The sequence below is a fragment of the Rhamphochromis longiceps genome, linkage group LG1 (assembly GCF_057381845.1).
Source record: "Rhamphochromis longiceps isolate RC_006_pf linkage group LG1, R_longiceps_female_GT1.1, whole genome shotgun sequence".
Taxonomy (NCBI): domain Eukaryota; kingdom Metazoa; phylum Chordata; class Actinopteri; order Cichliformes; family Cichlidae; genus Rhamphochromis; species Rhamphochromis longiceps.
Genome location: NC_140557.1, coordinates 41848022 through 41872501, shown reverse-complemented (window position 1 = coordinate 41872501; position 24480 = coordinate 41848022). Strand labels below are relative to the sequence as shown.

Here is a 24480-nt window from a genome sequence, read left to right as displayed (position 1 = left end):
CTCACATGTTTAAGCTGCGGGAGATTTCACTTGTCATGTTTGCATAGTAAGCTAACGATTAATAAGACGATGTCAGAGGAATTGGTGCACAAATTATCATCACTCACAGATCAGTGCTGTCGCTCTCTATACACAGTTCGCACGATTGCAAAGTGAAAGCAAAAAAACAAGCGCAAATTCAAACGCGACTTCAATATGTCACATATTGACAGTGGCTCACCGATGCCAATGACATAATTACCCAGCTACATTTCCGAAAGAATGCAAAAGCATTGACATATATTTTTCCTACAATAGCCCGACGGGCAGGGCAGAGATAGATTTTGGTAGCCCGACTGAAAAAAATCGCTAGCCCCGGGACATTGGGCTAGCGATATTGCGAGCCCTGTATCTGATTGAGGAATCACTCATCTTTGGAAAAGAGAGTTTATTACAGAGAAATGGCTCTTTCCAAAATAAAAGCTATACTATCCGCTTCTTCTGGGCTATATTCTCAGCAGCATAAGGAGAATCATGTGCTAACAGCTGTCTAAATGACTCGGCTAAAGTTAGTAGCATGCTTGTTGTTTTTGTCTTTGCACTAGGATGATGTCGGCGTAAATGTGCAGTCATATTCGTTGTGTTCCCACTAGTGCTTTCAGGTTAATCTCGTTGAAATGACCTTAACGCCACTACACGGCAAATCTCCGTTAACGAGCTACCGCCGATCGCTCCGTGCATGGGGCTAGACGGCCAACACGTTAACGAGCTAACTGCGCTAACACACTAGTTCCCACCCATGTAATTGAGCATTGCGTGGCACATCCAACATACTGTTTTACTTTAGTCCATGACTCGCTTACCTTCAGGGTCATACGTCACATGAAAACCAAAATAGTTCCAAACGCCAGATCTGAATGAGGGTGGGGGAGGTCCATGTTGTAAGGGGAGCTTAACTTCTGTCTCGCTAGCTTGCCCTGTGCTCTTCCTTCTGACGATGCTGTCTGTGTTGAGCGCTCAGTGAATCTGCGTTCGACTACTCCGCCTAGGCTGCACTGTCGACCCTAGGCGGAGTAGTCGAACGCAGATTCACTGAGCGCTCAACACAGACAGCATCGTCAGAAGGAAAGTTGATAAAATAAATTACAAATGTTGTATTGTTCGATACATATGCGTACCGAACCGAAAGCACTGTATCGAACGGTTCAATATCGATACGAATATCGTTGCACCCCTAATATATATATATATATATATATATATATATATGAATTTGCTTTTGTCATACCTTGGACCAGTCTCCGGTTTTCCATTCGTAACATTTGGAGAAGTCCTCACAATATTCTTCTTGAGTTGGCTGGGATAATGGATCACACAGACCCTGAGGGTTTGTACACAACACTGTACGTCTGCGGACACCTTGACCACAATTTGATGAACACTGGAGAAAAGAATAAGAAAGAAATGTCTTGATGCAGTCTCAATCATCCAGGTAAGTAAATCTCCAAAAGTTGATTCTGTTAGATTAAAATCCAAGGGTTTTTTGATCCTACGCTACTTAAAGGAGCTGACATGAACATTTGCATTCTTGACACTGCAGCAAAATTACATCTGAAGGAATCTGGCAGATGCTTACAGAAAAAGGGCGCATCATACACCAAATGACGTGACTTCCAAATATTCTGGGTGAGGAATTTGATTCAGTTTTCAAATCAGTACACCTCTTACAGGATGCCCTTAATCTTACAGATTAAATACATCCGGTATACTCTTAAGGGCTCTTCTTACAGTTTCATGTTTTCTTAAAATTAAAGTACAGAAAGTGTGCATGTGCCATACCTTGGACCATTCTGAAGCCTCCCACGCTGTGAGGCAAAGGCGGCCCTTGCAGCCCTGTAAAACAGGAGGTTTTCCTCCTTGGCAGTACAGGTCCCTGGTGTGGATGACTGAACCATTCTGTAGGTGGTAAAGACACAACACCTCCCTCTGCTGATGACCTTTACCGCAAGTGACAGAGCAAGGCCCCCACTCACCTGTCATCCACCTGTGAAAAATATCAGTTGTTTACATTTTGAGTTCAATCATACCAATGAATGGTAGAACAAACAAGGATGTAACTTCTGTGATGTTATCCACTGGTTAGAGCAGTGTTTCCCAACCTTTTGGAGCCACAGCACATATTTCACATTATAAAAGTCACAGGGCACAGCATCAAACAAAGATGTCACAGAAAGCATATTGATCATTTTTCCCTGTGCACCAGGCGTAGCGGATTTGGTTCGGTTTGTCCCCAGTATACCTTTTTTGCTTTCTTCTGACCACTGCTCATACTAGGGTCTTCATCTGAGTCAGTTTTCTCCAGGACTCAGGTCAGACTGAACACTTTTTCTTTTCAAATACAGTGGAACCCCAACTTACGAAATGAATTTGTTCCAGAGGGTCTTTCGTAAGTCACAATTTTCGTAAGTCGAAGCACCTTTTTCCGTCGCCTTTTGAGTGAGGCGATGCTGGCTGAAGACGAAGTTCTTGGTGGAGGAGGAGGTGGCAGAGGTTGAAGAAAGCATACGTATACATGCATACATACGTACGTGTACATGTACATAACATTATTGAATTTAATTTATTTATTTTTTTATTTTCTATTTTATCTATTTCATTACGCGGGCATATTGCCGTTCAGTGCCTTCGTAACTTGAATTTTTCGTTAAATGGGGTCTTCGTAAGCCGGGGTTCCGCTGTATTTATCTATTGCTATTTATCTATCTACTGCGTCGTCTTACGGCGTGACTCATTTAATTAGAACAGGTAGTTGTACTGCCCTCTAGTGGAAGAGAATGTAAGTGTTTTGCCCATCACGCTGATTGCTTACAGTAGTAATCAGGTGGAACCAGATGATCTTCCATGGCACACCTGATCATGTTTCACGGCACACCTACGGGCTCTAATACTGGGTTATAGAATATCCATTGTGAAACCTTGAACTGATCATTTCTGTCATCACTCGGGTGAAGTTATTTTCCTAAATTACAAAACTACCAGCAGCATCTAGTGCTCTGAAAATGCAATTACAATGACACCTCGGTGGAGAAAAAAAGTAGATTGTGTTATCTCACCAGGATTGGGGCTATTGGGCCCCACCGTGAATAAGGGTCAGACTCAGGGTAGGGACTCCATTGTCCCCAGTTGGGTCACTTTCCTACTGTGGGATTTCCATGCGAATGTGGGAAATAGCCCCATGGTTAGTGAGGGCACACCGTGAAAGTCTGGAAGAGACCCTGGTCTGTGAGAATTCCCACTTCTAGCAAAGCTTCAACAGCATGCAAGTTGGGAGACTGGGGCCATTGAGTCTGAGTGGACCATGATCCATACCTGCACTGTCAGAGCTCTGTCCCCAAGCTCTATAGAGCTATAACGGTTAGTGATGGTGATGGAATCGAGAACCGACTTGCCAGCCTATATCTATCCTGCTTATCGGTTCGTGCACTCTCGCTACGATAAGCTGATTTCAGTTCGCGTGTCGGAGGAGTACAATAACTGCGCGGTTTCCAGCATGGATATGGACATTACTTTTTTTTATTGCACAAATAACAAACAAAAAAACAAAGTGGTAAAGTGGAGACTGCTTCAGGACAGAAACAACTGCATTATACTGTTAACAAAATTTCGGCTCTTCGTGGGCACCTGCACAGACAGCATGCTAATGCTAACCTAGCCAAGAACCCAGAGTGATGTTAAAACTGAGTAAATGCTGAGCCCTGCCCACTACTGTGATAAAGTGAGCCATCCATCTAAAGTTGAATCACCATGGTGATCGCTGTGAAGTCTCTTTGTCATCTTTGAAAACAAACAGGACACAAAAAGAAATTACTTCATCTTATTGTGCTTCATAGTGCAATGAATGCTCCTAAAACCCCCAAAACATTGACCTATTGATAACAAACTCTGTATAGCACTTTGGTCATCCTGTGTTGGTTTTTAAATCTGCTTATAAATAAATTGTTTGATTGACTGAACGAACTACAGTCTGAATATGGCCTAAAAATGATTGAGAAAATGAAGTATGACCCGAGATTTCGTGTGTGTACTGAGTTTTGTAGGGAAGTATACGTATTTTGTTATTTGTATCTTCTGTTATGTTATTATTACAACTACATCATCACTGCTGTAGCAAAAGAATTTCTAAAAATGGGCTAAATAATGTATATGTATTATGTCATACTGTATCTATTCCAATGGCTATTTGTTTGTGTGTGTGTGTGTGTGTGTGTGTGTGTGTGTGTGTGTGCGTGCGTGCGTGCGTGCGTGCGTGCGTGCGTGTGTGTGTGTGTGTGTGTGTGTGTGTGTGTGTGTGTGTCTCACCGGTACTGGCAGGGGTGAGTGTTGCAGAGACGTACTTGCGGTTGCGGTCGGTTTTCAGGTTGACAGTAACTATTGTTGACAACCTCCATAGTTTTGTTGACTATCCTCATACATGAAACCACTGTCCTCCTCTCTCCTGTACAAAACACACACAGACACACATACAAACACACATATGTGTAAGTGCTATACCTTATCCCACCCGTTATAAAATACCAGAAAAGAGCAGGGAACAAGAATTTCTTTATCCCATTTCTGCTGAGGTACCCATAAAAATCAGCGTGGCTGAGAGAATTGAGTGAGGGACTTAAGGGGGAAAATGCAACACCTTTTTAATAACACCATATTAACTACTTTATATTATAAAGTAGTGTCTGAGTTTTAACTAGTTGGACTTAGTGCTTACTGCTTTTCTAGTCTATTGGAGCACTCATAGTGCTTTATGCAAGATGCCACATTCCCCCATTCACCTACAGTGATACTAGAATTTTACTCTACAGCAGGGTCGGCAACCTTTCTGATGGCGAGTGCCATCTAACATTTCCTCAGAGGTCAGTGTGCCATATGACTGCATTAGCAATAAATTTAATAACGCTCTATATTAACAGTTACACACTATATAGAACCACTTTATAGAATTATATTTGTTGGCAGATGTTGGCAGCTGTCAGCGAATAGTTATCAGCTATTTTGAAACAAAAAAAGACTTTTTATCCATAACAGCAAATGAACTGTACAACAGAAAATGCAAATGCTGTTTATGGTCTCCTCACAACAATGATAAGAAAAATAAACTGAGCCAATATAGCATGTCTGAGGAAATTTTAGATGCACTCATCAACAGAAAGGTTGCCTACCCCTGGTCTAAGAGAAACGTCACTCATCCAAGTGACTTCTTCAGTGTCAGCTAACTGCAGGTTTCAATGCAGGAGAGAAGAAAGACAACTGCCATCACAGTGAAAACCCTTAGTGATCCCGTATGTGTCAGGAGTATGGGAACAGTTGAGTTCATTTTGTCTAAACACCGGGTCTCTGTGGCTTTCAAACCCCTAAACATGCTGCGCCAAAAATTGGTCCACCACAAGGATCGGGTCCCCCGACACAAACAGAGTAACATAGTGTACGCTGTTAAGTGCAGGAGGATTGCCAGGATTTAAACATCGGGGAAACCAAACAACCTCTGGCGAAGCGAATAGCACAACACAGAAGAGCTACCTCGTCAGGCCAGGACTCTGCAGTCTATTTACACCTACAGGCCAGTGGACACTCTTTCAATGATGAGGATGTAACATCCTGGACAGGGAGGAACGCTGGTTTGAGGGCGGAGTCAAGGAGGCCATTTATGGTAAAATGACCTTCTCTTTAGAGTAATTAAGTAACATATTGCATTGCTTTTAAGGAAAGTGTAATATCTGTACTACGTAAATTTTTGAGCAGTGACCCTAACACAGATCACAACAACATGGGGAAATACCTCCAACATGCACAAACCAAATAAGCCAGTAAGAACCAAATGAGAATCAAAGGAATCAAATCGAGAGGTGATTTCAATAATTGAATCGTTATTGCTAAATTCTTATCAATTTCCATCCCTACCTGCTCATCTGTTTCCTATTTCCAAATTCATCTCACAACATTTCTAACATTGGCTACAAGTTCCACTTATTTCTCTTCTGGCCTGCTTCTAATTAATGACCTGCCTTTTTGGATTCATCCCTCTGGTTATTTTTGTCTGCATCCCCGTTGACAAAACTCGAGCCAGTTTTTTATCCTTCCAATGTGTCCTGCCTAATTTGGGTCTATCAAGTCTACAGTACACACATATGTTGTCATGGTTGTGAAGGTTTACGCACTGTCTGGTTTTGTTTTATTTTGAATTAATTTGGAAATGTATTTGTTAATTGAATCGTGTTTTTGTTTTCCTTAGTTCCTGGTTATAGTTTTGTTTATATAGTTCTTTGAGCATTTTCCTGATTAGTTATATTCCCAGTTCCTGGTACTTTGGAGTTTAGCTTCATCCTTTTGTGTCAGTTCCCCTGTATTACTTCATTTTTGTTTGTTTCCACAAAGCAAACCAAATAAAGCAGAGAGCTTACCTCCTCCACAATGGACATTACAGTCTTGCCAGCTGCTATGTGTCCAGATGTAGAGATACTCTGGTTCCCTTTGTTCCTCACTGCTCCTGTTCTGAGCTGTGTTTAAAGACACTGTGTACTCATAGTGGATCCCATAGCTCTGGTCATGAAACAGCAGTACCTGTTAATATGACATAGAAGGGTTGAAAGACAAGGGAAGTTGTACCTATAGCTTACCAAATTTCTCTACATTTGCTTTTCTAGCTGTAAAATATTGTTGATAAACCCAGTCAAGTGTATAGCTGTTCTTTAAACGTTTCTTTTCTGTTCTTTAAACTTTAATAATAAAGCGCGTCAGAGATTTATAGCTGCACCAGAAGGAAGGTGGCTATTTAAAAAGGTAAAACTCTAATCCATTTCAATAGAGACATAACTTATATCTTTAAAAAGACTGACAAAATCTGAGGGATGCAGATTGACCGGCTGATGGACTGAGATAGGACCACCATAGTCAAAAGAAGACTGCTGTTTCCGTTTGAATTGTTTAAATACAGTAACAACATGGCTGTGTTCTGGGTAGCTGCCCTTCTATAAAGTGGCTAAAATGGTATTTATAATTGTTTATTTGCCAAGTTGTCTGTTAGGGTTATAAAACTGGTCCAACCCTGGAGTTGGGTGCCTTTTTAATGCTTGAATGAATCACAGGTGAGCATTAAGTGGCTTAATAAAAAAAAAAGTCCTCTGATTCAGTGGTAGATACACTGAAATATATATATATATATATATACATATATTGTGGAGGTAAGCATCAACGACACAGCTCTCAGTTCTCACTCCTTCTTTATTCGTCTCCAACATCAACTGCGCATATCGCGCCACAAAACACAGGAACACACTTCCTCTACACTGGGTGTGAGTGGAGCCCTCTATTGGTCCACCACACATGCCCCCCCCCGAACACCCAGCAGAACTAGTCCAGGACCCGGGGCTTAAGCAAACGGCCGGAGCGGCTGAACTGGGGGGATGGGGAACTGACAGAGGGCAACCCAGCCCGGGAGCGAGGCTGGCACTGGCGGTCAGAAAAAGCTGAAGACGACTCGGACTCCGTTGATTTCGGGTCGCTCCTGGGGGAAAAAACAGAATCCATCAGCCCGGTGGCAGGTGGGCGGCCGCGGCGAGGGGCCTGGGCCGGGACCACCTGATCCTCTTGCATAACATGTGCAGGCTTAAGTCTGTCAACAGAGACAACTTCCTGCCGACCGCCAAAGTCCAAAACGAAATGTTTGTTGCCTGGTTTAAGAACCCTGTATGGCCCGTCATATGGTGGACGCAGCGGAGTCCTATGGGCATCGTGCCTGACGAAAACGAAACGAGCAGAGTCCAATGAACTCGGAACAAAGGTGTCAGGCAGGCAGTGGTGCACAGGACCAGGAACAGGAAATGAGTTTCTTGGGGGGCGAAAAGGCAACAAAGAGGTATCGAAACATGGGGGAGGGCTCTCAGGTAAGAATTCCCCGGGGACCCGGAGAGGCTGGCCGAGGACCAGTTCAGCCGGGGAAACCCCGAGGTCTTCTTTAACCGCGCTACGCAAACCCAGCAAAACCCACGGAAGACGTTCGACCCAGTCGCCACTTGTCAAGGAAGCACGGAGCGCGGCCTTAAGTGACCGGTGAAACCGTTCGCACATCCCATTAGCTTGCGGGTGGTATGCTGTGGTGCGGTGGACCTTGACTCCCAGGCCGTCAGCCATAGCAGACCAAAGCTCGGAAACAAACTGGGGGCCCCTGTCCGAGGTAATGTCAGCAGGGGGGCCGAAACGTGAAACCCACGTTGACAAAAATGCCCTGGCCACCGTCGCCGCTGTCGTGGACGCCAGGGGTACCACCTCCGGCCACCTGGTTGTGCGGTCCACCACAGTCAAAAGGTGCGTGAAACCCTGTGACTGCGGCAAGGGACCAACCAGGTCCACATGAACGTGATCGAAACGCCTACCCGGGACACGGAAAGGCTCGAGGGGTGCCTGTGTGTGCCGGTGGATTTTCGAGCGTTGGCATGGTATACAAACCGCCGCCCATTCTTTCACCGTCTTGCGAAGGCCCGGCCAAACAAACCTGGCGCTGACCAGCTTGACCGAGGCCCGGACGCCGGGATGAGAGAGGGCATGCACCGAGTCAAAAACACGACGACGCCACGAAAGGGGAACCACCGGGCGGGGGCGGCCGGTGGAAACGTCGCAAAGAAGGCGCGGACCGCCGTCCCACACCGGGGTGTCCTCCAGCACGAGGCCCGTTTTTGTTGACTGAAGGGCAAGGACGTCCGGGTCAGCACGTTGCTCGGCGGCCATGGCAGCGTAGTCGATGCCGACATACACCGGAGAAACCAACACACGCGAGAGACAGTCAGCGACGTGATTGGACTTACCAGCCACATGCTGAATGTCTGTGGTAAACTCAGAAATGGCCGCCAACTGGCGCTGCTGGCGTGCGCTCCATGGGTCAGAGACCTTGGACATCGCAAACGTCAAAGGTTTGTGGTCAACGTACGCAGTAAAGTTGCGACCCTCGAGGAAAAAACGAAAATGCCGTGTTGCGAGGTGCAGGGCCAGCAACTCCCTGTCAAAAACACTGTACTTGCGTTCAGCATCCCGGAGCGTACGACTGAAAAAGGCGAGCGGTTGCCAGAGACCTGAAACCCGCTGTTCCAACACTCCGCCCACTGCCACGTCCGAGGCGTCGGTGGTCAACGCGATCTCCGCCGACGGAAGCGGGTGGGCCAGCAGGGCGGCGTCAGCCAGCGCAGACTTGGCTGCTGAAAACGCACGGACGCGTTCAGGCAGCCAGTCAACCGGATCTTTGGCTGTTTTACCTTTTAAGGCAGCATAGAGTGGCTGTAGCAGGTGGGCAGCTCTGGGGAGAAAGCGGTTGTAAAAATTTATCATCCCCAAGAACTCCTGCAACGCTTTAACCGACGTGGGACGCGGGAAAGCCGAAACGGCCTGGACTCTGTCGGGCAACGGAACCACACCTTCAGCGGAAATGCGGTGCCCGAGGAAATCCAGAACAGGCAACCCAAACTGGCACTTGGAAGGGTTGATGATCAGGCCGTGCGCTTCCAAACGCTGGAAAACCTGGCGCAGATGGGACTCGTGCTGGCTCGCTGAGCAGCTGGCCACCAATATATCGTCCAGATAAACAAAAACGAACGGCAGCCCACGCAAAACGGAGTCCATCAGCCGCTGAAAGGTCTGGGCGGCACCTTTCAGGCCAAACGGCATGCGCAAAAACTCGAACAAGCCGAGGGGGTAATGACAGCGGTTTTAGGAACGTCTTCGGGGCGCACGGGAACCTGGTGATACCCCCGCACCAAGTCAATTTTAGAAAAAATCGACGTTCCGGCGAGATTGGCAGAAAAATCCTGAATGTGGGGGATGGGGTAACGGTCATTCTCCGTGGCATTATTTAAACGGCGGAAATCTCCGCATGGCCGCCACCGACCGTCCGATTTGGGCACCATGTGAAGCGGAGAGGCCCATGCACTGTTCGAACGCTGTACAATGCCAAGGCGCTCCATGGCTGCAAACTCTTCCCGAGCAACGGACAGTTTCGCGGGGTCGAGGCGGCACGCGCGCGCGAACACCGGGGGCCCGACCGTGGGAATATAATGCTCAACCCCATGCTTCGTTACCGTGCTAGAGAAATTAGGGACAGACAGCGATGGAAACTCTAAAAGCAAACGCTGAAAAGCATCCCCGGAGGTCACTACATTAGCCCGAATCAGGGGCTCGGCGGCCCGAGTAAAACAGGGTAGCGAAGAAAACGAGAGAGCATTGATTAAACGTCTGTTAGCGACATCGACAAGTAGTCCATGAGCACACAGGAAATCAGCACCCAAAATAGGTACAGAGCTAGCAGCAACAACAAAGTTCCACTGGAAATCCCGGCCATGAAAACAAACAGTCACCAACCTTTCCCCAAACGTTTTGATGGGAGAGCCGTTAGCTGCAATGAGCTGCGGCCCACAGTTCGCTGCTAGTCCGTCGGCAGCGGTAGGGGGAAGGAGGCTCTTCTGGGAGCCGGAGTCCACGAGAAAACGTCTCCCGGAGCGCGAGTCCTCTATGAAGAGCAGCCTTTCTGTATTGCCAGCGGTCGCGGCTGCTACGGCGCGCTGGCGGGTCCGTTTCCCTGGGCCGTGAAAGCGCAAGGCGGCAGGCAGCGACGCGCTCTGTCGCCAAAACGCTGATGGTAGAAACAGATGCTCTTTCCGCGGTGCCGGCGTGTAGCAATCCCTGCCGTCAGCAAGGGGGCGGATGCTCCGGGGGAGGCAGGTGGAGGCGTGGAAGGTGCCGCCGGCGTGTCCGTAGCCAGGGCGTGAACGTCGAAAGTGCGGCTAGCCAGGAGAATGCGATCCGCTTCTTCAGCCAGGGAGCGATAATCCTTCGCAGGCAGAAGCGGAGAGTTCGCGAGGACAGCTCTCACGGCGGCCGGTAGTTGGCGAAGGAAGAGGTGCACGAAGAGGAAACCACCGTCATCCGGCCCGAGCAACGATAGCATGTTCTCCATGAGCTCGAGCGCGGTACCGCCACCCAAGCCTGACAGGTTGAGGAGCTTTTCGGCTCGTTCGGCGTCGGAGAGGGCATAGCGCCGAAGAAGCAGCTCTTTGAGGGCGGCGTATTTCCCTTGGGCGGGTGGGTCCCGGAGGAGCGCCATCGCGCGACGGGTGGCCAGCGGGTCGAGCGAGGCCACCACATGGTGATACTTCGTGTCGTCAGCCGAGATGCCGCGAAGGGCGAACTGAGCCTCCACGTGTACGAACCATGACGGGGGGTCATGGAGCCAAAAGTCCGGCAGTTTCAGCGCCACAGCGAACGTAGCTGCAACAGGAGGCGGAGGTCCGGCGGCCGCTGATGCATCCATAGCGGAGTGTGCGTTATCTACGGCCCGTTGCATGCTCGAGTCAGGGGTCACCAATGTGGAGGTAAGCATCAACGACACAGCTCTCAGTTCTCACTCCTTCTTTATTCGTCTCCAACATCAACTGCGCATATCGCGCCACAAAACACAGGAACACACTTCCTCTACACTGGGTGTGAGTGGAGCCCTCTAGTGGTCCACCACAATATAAGTAAAATATGTGAATTCAAGATATATGAAATTATGAAGCAAAGAATAAATGAATAAATAACTCTGAATATTCCTGAAAGTAGCCACCCTTTGCTTTGTTGACAGTGCTGCAAACCCTTGGCCTTCTCTCAGTAAGCGTCATGATGTAGTCACCTGAATTGGTTTTCCCTTCACAGGTGAGCCTGTCAGGGTTCATTTGTGGAAGTTCTTGCCTTCCTAATGCAGTTGGGAACAGAAGTCAGGTCGGTACACAGCTGACAGCCCTATTTGATAACTGTTAGAATTCATATTATGGCAAGAACCAATCAGCGAAGTAAAGAGAAACGACAGTCCATCATTACTTTAAGAATTAAAGGTCAGTTAGTCCAGAAAATTGGTAAAACTTAGAGGTTTTTTGTGTCCCCAAGTGCAGTTGCAAAAACTATCAAGCCCTACACTAAAACTGGTTCACATGAGCGCCGCCCCAGGAAATGAAGACCACGAGTCCCCTCTGCTCCTGAGGATAAATTCATTTGAATTACCAGCCTCAGAAATTACAACAGCACCTCAGATTAGAGCCCAGATAAATGCCACACAGTAGCAGACACATCTCTACATCAACTGTTCAGAGGATCCTGTGTGAATCAGGCCTTTAAGAAATGTCGACTAAGGAAAAGCAACAAGCAGAAGAAATTTCTTTGGGCCAAGAAACACAAGGAATGGACATTAGACCAGTGGAAATCTATGCTTTGGTCTGAGGTGAGGATGGTCTCTCTACATGCATGGTTCCCACCGTGAAGAGCGGAGGAGGAGGTGTGATGGTGCGGGGGTGCTTTGCTGGTTGGGGATTTATTCAAAACTGAAGGTACACTGAACCAGCATGGCTACCACAGTATCCTGCAGCAACATGCCATCATTGGTTCCGGTTTGCTTTTAATTGGACCATCATTTATTTTTCGCTGTGGACAATCACCCCAAACACACCTCCAGGCTGTTGAAGGGCTATTTGACCAAGAAGAAGAGTGATGTGAAGTGTTGCACCAGATGGCCCGGCCTCCACAGTCACCTAAGCTAAACCCGTTCAAGATGTTTTGGAATGAGATGGACCGCAGAGTGAAGGCGAAAGGACCAACAAGTGCACAGCATCTCTGGGAATTCCTTCAAAGCTGTTGGAAAACCATTTCAGGTGATGACCTCATGAAGCTCATTAAGAGAATGCCAAGAGTGTGCAAAGCAGTAATCAAAGCAAAGAGTGGCTATTTTAAAGAATCTAAAATCTAAAACATGTTTTGAGTTATTTCAGACATTTTTTATTTATTACATAATTCTTCTATATGTATTCATTAACAGTTTTGATGCCTTCAGTGAGAATCTAAAATTAAGAAAAAACATTAAATCAGTATATGCGTCTACCTTTTCAACTACCAGTCAACTTTTTACTGGTAGTGTATCTGTGTGTGGGTGTGTGTGTTTGTTTCCATGAGTAGCAATACAAATCAATTTACCATTAGATATAAAGGAGTCTTAGTGGGTCCCTTGGCAGACATCTTCTCCCATATTCCTCTTCTAACATAGCGCACAGTGGTTCCAGCCAGCTCAAATTCTCCTGGAAGTTCAATTTTCCAGTCATTGTTGATGGACCTCTTACTTGAGTCTTTGAGAGCTATAAGTAAGATACAAGAAGTTACACACACACATCTATCTATCTATCTATCTATCTATCTATATATATATAGATATATATATCTATATATATATAGATATATATATATATATCTATATATATATTAGGGGTGCAACGATACACAAAATTCACGGTTCGGTTCGGTTCGATACTTTGGTGTCACGGTTCGATATTTTTTCAATACAAAAAAATGTTCATGCCTTTTTAATTTGTCATTTATTAAAATTATAAATATATATTTTAACTCAAAAGTACAGTTTTTAAATTTAACCCTAACCCTTGTGCGTGTTTTTTATTTTGACAGTGAATGCGCACCTGCGGACCACTTATGTGCAGCCCTGGTTATTTAGCTCGTCATATTGCAGCCACAGAAATTATTTTGTCCATGAAACCATAAAGCTGCACTTTCTTTTTGCCTTATAGTCTGATTTGTCATAACTTCTCCGTTTTGTGGTGAGCTTTTCTTTGGCTGTCACTTCTTCACCCTGACCTGTCTTATTTGGCTCAGCAGAACTAAAATATATATCCTGCTGCTTTTACACACGCACTCACATAAGCTCAGCGATTCTCTGCGCGATCAACCTCTCACATGTTTAAGCTGCGGGAGATTTCACTTGTCATGTTTGCATAGTAAGCTAACGATTAATAAGACGATGTCAGAGGAATTGGTGCACAAATTATCATCACTCACAGATCAGTGCTGTCGCTCTCTATACACAGTTCACGCGATTGCAAAGTGAAAGCAAAAAACAAGCGCAAATTCAAACGCGACTTCAATATGTCACATATTGACAGTGGCTCATCGATGCCAATGACACAATTACCCAGCTACATTTCTGAAAGAATGCAAAAGCATTGACATATATTTTTCCTTCCTATGATAGCCCGACGGGCAGGGCAGAGATAGATTTTGGTAGCCCGACTGGAAAAATCGCTAGCCCCGGGACGTCGGGCTAGCGATATTGCAAGCCCTGTATCTGATTGAGGAATCACTCATCTTTGGAAAAGAGAGTTTATTACAGAGAAATGTCTCTTTCCAAAATAAAAGCTCTACTATACGCTTCTTCTGGGCTATATTCTCAGCAGCATATTAAACATATCAGGTCCCCATAAGGAGAATCCTGTGCTAACGGCTGTCTAAATGACTCGGGTAAAGTTTGTAGCATGCATGCTTGTTGTTTTTGTCTGCTTCCACTTGTCTTTGCATCTGAATGAGGGTGGGGGAGGTTCAATTTGCCATGTTGCAAGGAGAGCTTAAGTTCTGTCTCGCTAGCTTGCCCTGCGCTCTTCCTTCTGATGATGCTGTCTGTGTTGAGCGCTCAGCGGATCTGCACTCGTTGCACCCCTAATATATATATTAGGGGTGCAACAATACTCGTATCGGTATTGAACCGTTCGATACAGTGCTTTCGGTTCGGTACGCATGTGTATCGAACAATACAAAATTTGTAATTTATTTTATCAACTTTCCTTCTGACGATGCTGTCTGTGTTGAGCGCTCAGTGAATCTGCGTTCGACTACTCCGCCTAGGCTGCACTGTCGAGCGCAGATCCGCTGAGCGTAGCGCAAGCTAGCAAGACAGAAGCTAAGCTTGTTGCAACATGGCAACTGCCTCAATGCTAGCCAAAATTGAACCTCCCCCACCCTCATTCAGATCTGGTGTTTGGAACTTTTTTGTTTTTCCTGTGAAGCATGACCCTGAAGGTAAGCGCGTCATGGACAAAAGTAAAACAATGTGTCGGATGTGCCACGCAATGCTCAATTACATTGGTGGGAACTAGTGCATTAGCACAGTGAGCTCGTTAACGTGTTGACGCTGTCCAGCGCCGCGCACGGGGCGATCCCCGGTAACTCGCTAACGGAGATTTGCGGCGTTATGGCGTTAATGTAATTTTAATGAGATTAACGCTGACAGCACTAGTGGGAACACAACGAATATGACTGCACATTTACTCCGACATCATCCTAGTGCAAAGACAAGTGGAAGCAGACAAAAACAACAAGCATGCATGCTACAAACTTTACCCGAGTCATTTAGACAGCCGTTAGCACAGGATTCTCCTTATGGGGACCTGATATGTTTAATATGCTGCTGAGAATATAGCCCAGAAGAAGCGTATAGTACAGCTTTTATTTTGGAAAGAGACATTTCTGGTATCTAATGTCTCAGCGTGTCTAAAAGTGAGCGGCATTGTTGAGAAGAACCACAAAGTCATCTGGAAAACACAAGCATCATTACCCAAAAAACTATGTGAAGGTTTGTCCTCCACTACTCTGATCCTTCTAGCTCCTGCAGGGATCACCACAGCTTCGATATAGCCTGATAGAGACACAGAAGCAGGACAGAAAAACTATCAGAAGCATAAATGGTGGGCAAAAAGGGATGGGCTGGTTATTTCTGTCTACATCGGAGTTGTCTATTTAAAGATAAATTTAGTTGTTCAAAATCCCACAAGGCTGGCCGACATGACAGACGGTTGGCAGGGCTGTGAGTACTCAGACTGTGTTTTGAACGCAATATGGATAACATCTTGGAGAAGAACAACGGGAATTGAGAGAATTGGTGACCAGTGATAGACATTAGACCAATTGTAAAAATTGGATGCAGTTGTTTGCACTAAACCCAAATCATTCATCTTCACTCATGCGGCTATCCCACTGGCGCCAGCTGAAGGCCTGCCAAGGTCTAAGCTGACTGGAACAACAAAACTCTCCATGATAACAGGATTGTTGTCAGAACTCTTTGTTCCTCCTTCAAGGCCGTCCGCGTTGATTGAAGATTGTTGACTTTTGCTTAACCGGGTGAAGGGACACTTTCTCTCAGTTGACACGGAACACACAGACACACACACACGCATGTACACTGACACAGACCTACACTCACCCCCCCAAACGCCTTCGAAGCTTATGTCATCTATGTTGTGAGATGTGATGATTCATGTGCTGAGGTGTTTTTTTTTCTGTTCTCAAACTGATCTCCCTGTTGGAGCTCAGTCTAGGGCAGACCTTCCCAAAGTGTGGGGCCCGCCCCCTATGGGGGGTGCAGAGCCATTGCGCGGTATGAAAAGGGGAAAAAAAAAAACAACAAAAAAAACAAAACAATGCTTGGACACTGCTAGCACGGGGCGCCCACACAAACGCAAAGCAGGAGATGAAGCGTCGCTGAATATGTTTCCAAACCAACTTCATTCTAAGCCAAAGACTAGAAAATATGGTGAAGCAAATCTGCCCTTTGGCTTCACCTGCACAGGTGCTGAGGTAGGTCTCCCTGCAGGGTTGGTTTTCCCTTCGTCGGGAGCAGCGCTGGGCTCTTCAAATCAAACAGTATCCCATATTCTTGATTTTTACTTTACAAACACTTCTTGTAATGACTAACTACTCCTGACATTTTGGAGATGTTTGCTCTTTATACAGTAAAGTTACAGCTGGATACAAATAACATCAGGCTGATCCTGCCACGATTTGTCCCCCCGGTTCAAGTCACGGACAAACAGGATCCAACAGCTGTTTATGTTTTTAAACCCATTTTGCACAGAGAGGCATTTTTTGAAAAATGTATTGATGCAATGTTGAACATTATTACAGAGGGGAAAAAAACTACATGTAAAATAATCACACCGTGACGCCTCTGCCTTTGTAAATAGAGGGACAGTAACTGTGTGTTTATGTAAGCTTGTAAAACCTGAAGATGGAGACAAAATACTGTTAATCTGAATATCTGCCATTTTGCAATTCATCTCCTGTAAACAATAACGTGGCGCACAGCTGTTGCGTGACCAACTCTGTATTCCTCGTCCACACGTAAACGCAAAAAAGGAGTTTAAAATTTTTTCGTTTTCAGTGATTCGAAACGCCGTTTACGTGGACGAAACAGCTGCGTTTTCAAAAATACCCGTGTAGGTGTAGACGCAGCGTAAAAGGGTTAGTAGTTTATTTTATTACTACCTGTCATTTATTGCTGTTTACTTGTATTTGCTTAATTGTTTACTAAATGTTTGAGGTGTGAAATAAACCGCAATGGAGCAAAATATGGGCGCGTGTGGTTGGAGGATGTGTTTGTGCGTGTGCTTGCGGGGGGGCTTAGTTTCTTGGAAAACTAAGGGGGGGCCCAGCAAAAAAAGTTTGGGAACCACTGGTCTAGGGGGAGTTCTTTCTTCTTCTCGTCTTTCCTCATGTTGTGCATTTTCCATTGTTATACCTCTCTGACCTGTATTCCCCATGTGATTTTTGTGTAATGTATGTATGGTCGGAAGGGTAAGATGGCGCTGGCACAGCTGGCAGCCTTAACCCAACTTCCCTCGGGATGAATAAAGTATTATCAATCTATCAATCAATTATTCAATTCAACTTTACTTATACAGCACCAAATCACAACAACAGTCACCTCAAGGCGCTTTATATTGTAATGTAGACCCTACAATAAATATTATGTGACTGAAATACTGTAACTGCAATAGGTTTGTGCATGATGCAGTGTATGCCTCTGCATTTAAAAAAGTGCATAAAGCACTTTGGTGAGAAGCAGTATGGCTTAATACTGAAAAAGGGAACGACACATGGGATTCTGACAGTGTTGATGGAGAAGTATAGATGAACTGGGAAGAAGCCACACAGTGTTTTTGTGTATCAAGAGAAAGCATATGATCGAGTGCCAAGAGAATAGAATAGAATAGAATTCAACTTTATTGTCATTGCACATGCACAGGTACAGGGCAACGAAATGCAGTTTGCATCCATCCAGAAGTGCTTTAGTGATATAGATATATTACAATATATATTAGCAATAATATAGATATGTGAGTATATTACAGAAATGGGTCTATTATGGTATGTTATAATGTACACGGTATGAAGTATGTTGTGAATATTCTATAACTATAAGTATGTACAGGCTGTAGTGAGTACAAGCTATGTACAGGCTATGAACAGGATATAAATATGAAAAACTATACAGAATATGAAATAAATAACTTTACAGAATCTGGGATATACAGCTATACAGAAATGGGAACTATGCAAGTTGTAAACAGTTGTAGGATTACAACTTGCATAGTTGCATAGAACTGTGGTGCTGTATGAGGAAGTCAAGAGTGGCAGAGAAGACAAGTCAGACTCGTGCTGGAATAAGCCAATTGGATCACCTCAACAATCCAGTGGGAAATGCGTTTTTTTCTAACGGGCTTGCCAAGATGTGGTTTAGCCCAGGAAACAAACAGCTGATCCGACCTCCTGGAAGCCTTCGTTCTCTCTATATAGGTACATAAAGCCCTAACTGGACAGAGAGCATGTAGGCGCTCCTGTTCAGGGGAGGAGAAAGGAGGAGGGCAAAAAGCTTCCAGCTCCAATGGGGTGCATTGGAGATAAGGATTTTTGGGCACAAAGGCCGGATTTGGCCTGAGTGTGCCTCTAGAGTTATCCCGCGTGAATCGGGTGCACTCTTTGTGTACTGACAGCGCATGAATATCACTGACACGCTTCGCAGATGCGAGAGCCAGGAGCAATGCAGTCTTCAAAGACAGGATTTTTATTTCCACCTGGTTTAGTGGTTCAAATGGTGGCTGTGAAACTGCCCCCAGCACCAGGGATAAATCCCACGTGGGAACGAGAGGTTTAGACACCGGGTGGAGCCATCGTGCCCCTTTCATGAAACGGCAGACTAGCGGATGATGGCTCACTGGGCCATCCATGAAGCCCACATGGCAGGCTGAAATGGCTGCTAGATATACTTTAATCGTGGAAAAGGCCTTTCCTTTATCTAACAGTTCTTGGAGAAAGGAGAGAATTGTTGTCACGGAGCACTGAAAGGAGAGAGTGTGAGACTTTCCACACCATTCCTCAAATACCCTCCACTTGTTCTCATACAATGATCTTGTGGAGGGGGCTCTAGCACTCTGAATAATAATAATAATGATAATAATAATAATGATGGATTGGATTTATATAGCGCTTTTCAAGGCACCCAAAGCGCTTTACAATGCCACTATTCATTCACTCTCACATTCACACACTGGTGGTGGCAGCTACGGTTGTAGCCACAGCTGCCCTGGGGCAGACTGACAGAAGCGAGGCTGCCATATCGCGCCATCGGCCCCTCTGGCCAACACCAGTAGGCAAGTAGGGTAAAGTGTCTTGCCCAAGGACACAACGACCAGGACAGAGAGCCCGGGGATCGAACCGGCGACCTTCCGGTTACAGATACGCTTCCCAACCCCCTGAGCCATGGTCGCCCCTTAGTGGCTATAACAACCTCTCACGGGCCAAGCCCACAGGGCAAGGCGCTCAGGGTGAGGGTGAAAAATCTCGCCCCTGGCTTGGGAGACTAGGTCTTGTCGGAGAGGGAGAGGCCAAGGTTCGCTCCACAAGAGGAGCATAATCTCCGCTAACCAATGGGACCTCGTCCACCTTGCGGCGATCAATATCCTTGTTAGCCCTCTCTCTCTCTCTCACTCTGGTTAGAGTGGGAGAAATTAAGGCCAGTGGAGGGAACGCATAAAGCAGAGCTTGTGGCCAGTTGTGAGCTAATGCATCTATCCCTAGCAGAGCCTCCTGGTCCCTCAGGGAAAAATACAGTGGACACTGAGCGTTCTCCCTCAAGCCAAACAGATCGACCTGTGGCTGGCCAAAGCGGGTCCAGATTTGGGTCACCACATGTGGGTGCAGGGTCCAGTCCCCGTACTGCGGGTTTCCCCTGGACATTAAGTCTGCTCCCAAGTTCAGAGCTCCTGGAATGTGAGCAGCTCTCAGTGACAACAGATTGATGCTGCTCCACATGATCAGTCTGCGAGCCAGCATGTGCAAAGGACGGGACCGTAACCCGCCCTGTCTGTTGGTGTTGTCTGTTCTGATCAGAACATGGTGGTTTCTCAACAGGGGAAGGAAGTGTCTCAGTGCTAGAAATGCTGCTAGCAATTCTAGCCAGTTTATGTGAGCACCCCTCTGTCGTGAGTCCCAGCTGCCACTCACTGCTCTGCCCTCGTGAGTGGCACCCCAGCCCGTGAGACTCGCATCCGTGGTCACCACCTTCCTGGTGGTGACAGCCCCCAGTGACACCCCCTGAGTGAGAAATGTGGAATTTCTCCAACAGTGGAATGCTGCAGTGCAGTCTGCTGTCACTCTGATATGGTGGTGGGTATGGCGCTTTTGATTGAGTCTCAGTGATGCAAGCCATCGCTGAAATTCCCTCATATGCAGTCTGCCTAGTGGAAGTCAGTGAAGACGCCATTAATCCCAGCATCTGCAGGCATCTTCTGAATGGGAGATATCTTCCCTCCTGAAAAATGCCGGCATGTGATAGCATTTTTTTACTCTGTCCACAGAGAGACACGCTCGGTATGAGGTGGAGTTTAGAGCTATTCCTATGAAAGAGATGGCCTGAGCTGGCTGCAGGACACTCTTTTGGTAGTTTATGGTGAAACCCAGAGCCATCAGATGATCCACTGTCAACCTGGTGTGCTGTCTGACTCTGATATCAGCAGCCAATTGTCTATGTATGTTGCTATGCAGATGCCCCGCCTCTTCAGTGGGGCTATGGCTGCCTCTGTGCATTTCACAAATACCCGAGGGCTCAGTGAGAGACCCAACGGCAGGACCTGGTACTCGTACATTCTGCCCTGAAACGCAAAGCGCAGGAATTTTCTGTCAGGCGGTTAAATAGGGACGTGAAAATATGCGTCCTTCAGGTCTCTTGATGTAAACCAATCGCCTGGGCGCACTACATGCAGCAGAGTGGTGGTCGTCAACATCCTGAATTTGTATGACCTCAGATACTGATTCAGAGCCCGTAGGTCCAGTATCGGACACAGTCCCCCTCCCTTCTTTGGCACGAGAAAATACTTTGAGTAAAAGCCGCATTGGCTGTGCTCCTGGGGTATTTCTCGTACTACTCCCTTTGATAGCAAGGCAGTTATTTCTTCTTGCAGGATCCTGGTTGATTCGCCTTTTGCAAGAGAGAAAATCACTCTGTGAAATCTGGGAGGGGTGGTTGCGAATTGTAAACGATAGTCTCGCTCTAATGTCCTCACAACCCATTCTGGCGCAGCGAGAGCTCGCCATCTCTCTATTCTTGCTGCCAGCGGCCCCAAAGACAGGCACTCCACAGTAGACGGGGCTCTGGCTCCCTCTTGTGGCGGAAACTGGTCCTGCGGGCCAGATCCGACTGCGCGGGCGGCCCATGCTTGACCAGTGCTCATGGGGCCGGACACCACTGAGGGAATCGACCCCAGTGGTGTCTGGGTGCGTGGGGGCATTATGTTTTTCAACATACTCTGTGTTTTTCACACATTTTTCCCGTGCCCTTGGCAACATGCCTGGATGCAACGGGTGAATTTTTAATAAACAGTGTGTTTTTGTGAGACTGTGACATGCTTGATTCAGTTGAACAGTGTCTCGTCATCTCTTTGTTGAAATGCGCTCTGTGGGATCCAACTCGAGTCCCAGGCGCTGAAAGGTGGAGGCAGAACAAATTTCTCCGAACGGGCTCCGGAACTGAGCCCTGGAGTGAACTTGGAGCCCGGGCTGGTCCGGCTCCGATCTCCCCGTGGGGGATGTTAGGCAGTCCGCTTCTTCTTGCAGTCCGACTTCTTGGCTGGTGGTGGGGCACCCTGAGTGGCAGCAGGCGGGACATGTTGTGGTAGATGCTGCCTTTTTTAGTGCTAAAGTCCATGATCCATAAGTTCCTTCGCGTAAATGGGATCGCTGGCTAGACCCTCTGTTATTTCCAGCGCAGGAGGTGCCCCAGGGCTCCACAGGATTTTCTCCCTTTGAGTTACTGTTTGGCAGGAAGCCGCGGGGGGTGTTGGACCTGATTAAAGAAAACTGGGAGGAAAGTCAGAGGCTGGCTGAAAAGGAGAATCAGCACGACCTGGACCTGCAAGCAAAGCTGCTCACTTTGGGGAGGTTGTCACAAGAAAATTTGCTCCAGGCCCAGGAACATCAGCAGCGCTTGTACAACAGAGGGGCTAGGTTCAGGCAATTTTTTCCAGGAGATAAAGGGTTGTATTCCTCCCTTCTAAAACTTCAAAGTTACTCACCAAGTGGGGAGGACCTTTCATGGTCACACGGCGAATGTGGGACGTAGACTATGAGGTGGTATGGTCAGACAGAGGTGGAACCACACAGATATTTCATGTTAACCTCCTTAAAGCATGGAGAGAGGCTGAAACCACTTCTCTGGTTAGCCTGGTTAAGGAAAGAGAACAGTTGTGGTCAGTGGTGCTGAATTCCTCTATTCCTGCCTCCCTCCATTGAGATGACCATCTCACACAGGCCCAGAGAGCGGATGTTGCTGCATTGCAACAGCGGCTTGCAGAGCGGTTTGTTCTTCTCCAAGCACAACAGACAGACTGTGAAAAAGGAATTGGCACAAATGCTAAAGCTGGCAGTAATAGAAGAGTTGCACAGCGCTTGCTGTAGCCCCATAGTTCTTGTAGTGAAGAAGTATGGGTCTATACGGTTCTGTGCTGCAAGGTGAACTTGGTCTCATGGTTTGATGCTTATCCCATGCCCTAGATGGATGAGCTCCTTGACCGGTTAGGCACTACTTACTTTTTACGACGCTGGATTTAACCAAGGGCTACTGGCAGATTCCTTTGTCTATGGAAAAAACGGCCACCCAATACGGTTTGTACGATTTTGTCACACTTCCGTTTGGCTGGTTTGGAGCCCCTGCCACTTTCCAGTGCCTCATGGACCGGGTGCTGCATCTGCATATGCTGCCGCCTACCTGGAGGATGTTATCATCCATGACAACACCAGAGCGGAGCATGTGTAGCAGGTGGCCGCAATCCTGGAGTCCCTGAGGCAGGAGGCACTCACGGCCAACCTAAAGAAGTGTGCAGTTGGACTGAGGGAGTTACAATATTTAGGGTACCACTTGGGAAGCGGGCAGGTACGTTCACAGATGGATAAAACAGCAGCCATTGCATCTTGCTCGTGTCCTAAGACAAAAAAGGAGGTGAGGCGGTTTTTGGGGCTGGCCGGTTACTACCGCCAGTTCGTGCCCATTTTGCAGAGGTGACCAGCCCCCTTGACAGACCTCAGCCGAAAGGGTGCCCTAGATCTGGTCCGGTGTAGGAAGCAGTGCAAGGCTCCATTTGTGCAGTGGAAGAAAGCTTAACGTCAGAGGGCTGGGGGCTATTTTGTCACAGGAGGTAACAGCTGGAAACTGTCAGAGTGGGATGCCGGGTACAGGACCATGGAAAAGGAGTGCTTGGCCATCCGGTGGGTGGTCGACTGCCTATGTTATTACCTCCTGAGCCACCGTTTCACCCTCTGATCACGCGCCACTGCAATGGCTCCACCGCATCAAGGATGCCAACACCCGGATCACACGGCGGTATCTGGCCCTCAAGCCTTTAAAGTTCAAAGTGACTTTACTGGAAGCAGGGGTGCAGATGATCCTGGCAGATTTCCCCTCCCACTCTAGGGGGAGGTGGGCGCGGATGGGTCCCTGCCCTAAGTTGGGTGGTGGGGGTGTGTAGCGGAGTGTGGTTGGTGGCTTCTATGCAGGGGAGGAGTGGAGCAGTGGGTTCAGGGTGTGGTGTCAAGGAAGGCTCCAAGCCCTCCTGGGTTTTAAATGCACCTTAGAACACACATGCATCAACATTACAATGAGCGGGTGGAGGGAGGTTTGGAGTCTTCTCTCACCCCCATTCTCTGCGACCTGCTGGAGCAGGGGGGCTAGGACTAGGAGGAGGAGTTGGCCGTCCGACTGCGGTCTGGAGTGTGGAGCCTTCCTGCTGCTGCGGAGTCGGGGCGGTCTGCCTCCCCCCACCGCAGGGAAAAGGGAAACACCACCTGGGTCTGGGTGCAGTTCCCCCCTCCAGGGGCGGGGGCACCTAGACCCGGTTTGTAGAGTACGCTTGGGGAGTGTGATCGTGTGTACAGCGTCTCTTTATGTCTGTCTCCACGTTGGTTGAGTGTGGAGTAAGTGCATATGAGAGCATGAGGGTGGGAATTCAAATTAGAATTTCAACTTCAAATTCAAATTTTATTTGTCACGTACACAGTCATACACAGTACGATATGTAGTGAAATGCTTGGACAACTGCTCGTGACCTAAAGAGAACAAAAAAGGAAAAGGCTATGAATAAGATAGGAAATAAATATGAAAAATTAAAAAGGGTAAATTTAACTAGGAAGGAATAAAATATAAATTAAGGTTAAAAATGAAATAACTGTACAACACAAATTAGAATGAAGGGTAAATTTAACTGGGAAGAATAAGATAAAGATAAATATATAAATTAAAGTTGAAAATAAAATAACTGTACAACAAAATACACA

The 24480-nt window shown here is 46.9% G+C and overlaps 2 protein-coding genes across 2 annotated transcripts in view; both read right to left on the bottom strand.

The window, feature by feature from the left end:
- Window positions 1-24480, bottom strand: part of adamts17 (ADAM metallopeptidase with thrombospondin type 1 motif, 17) — a 98558-nt gene that overhangs the window by 5794 nt on the left and 68284 nt on the right. Inside the window, exons 16-21 of the mRNA XM_085409678.1 lie at window positions 15437-15517; window positions 13018-13175; window positions 6435-6594; window positions 4339-4474; window positions 1819-2023; window positions 1268-1420 (exon numbers count right to left, since the gene is read on the bottom strand). Coding sequence (XP_085265804.1) covers window positions 1268-1420; window positions 1819-2023; window positions 4339-4474; window positions 6435-6594; window positions 13018-13175; window positions 15437-15517 — 893 coding nt within the window. The remainder of the gene's footprint in view (window positions 1-1267; window positions 1421-1818; window positions 2024-4338; window positions 4475-6434; window positions 6595-13017; window positions 13176-15436; window positions 15518-24480) is intronic.
- Window positions 7384-11326, bottom strand: LOC146679240 (uncharacterized). The gene is made up of 3 exons (XM_085412324.1): window positions 10889-11326; window positions 10378-10799; window positions 7384-7537 (listed from the first exon to the last, which is right to left on the bottom strand). Exons 1-3 carry the CDS (start codon window positions 11324-11326, stop codon window positions 7384-7386), a joined length of 1014 nt encoding a protein of 337 aa, XP_085268450.1.

Bases quoted from the DNA above. Each gene is read 5' to 3' on its own strand.
- LOC146679240 (XM_085412324.1), bottom strand. From the start codon at position 11,326: ATGGATGCATCAGCGGCCGCCGGACCTCCGCCTCCTGTTGCAGCTACG. The intron at 10,800-10,888 runs GTGAGAGCTGTC...TCTCCTGGCTAG, and splicing joins TTCGCCAACTACCGGCCGCC to CCGCACTTTCGACGTTCACG. The intron at 7,538-10,377 runs GTTGGTGACTGT...TTTTTCCCCCAG, and splicing joins ATCAAAACGTTTGGGGAAAG to GAGCGACCCGAAATCAACGG.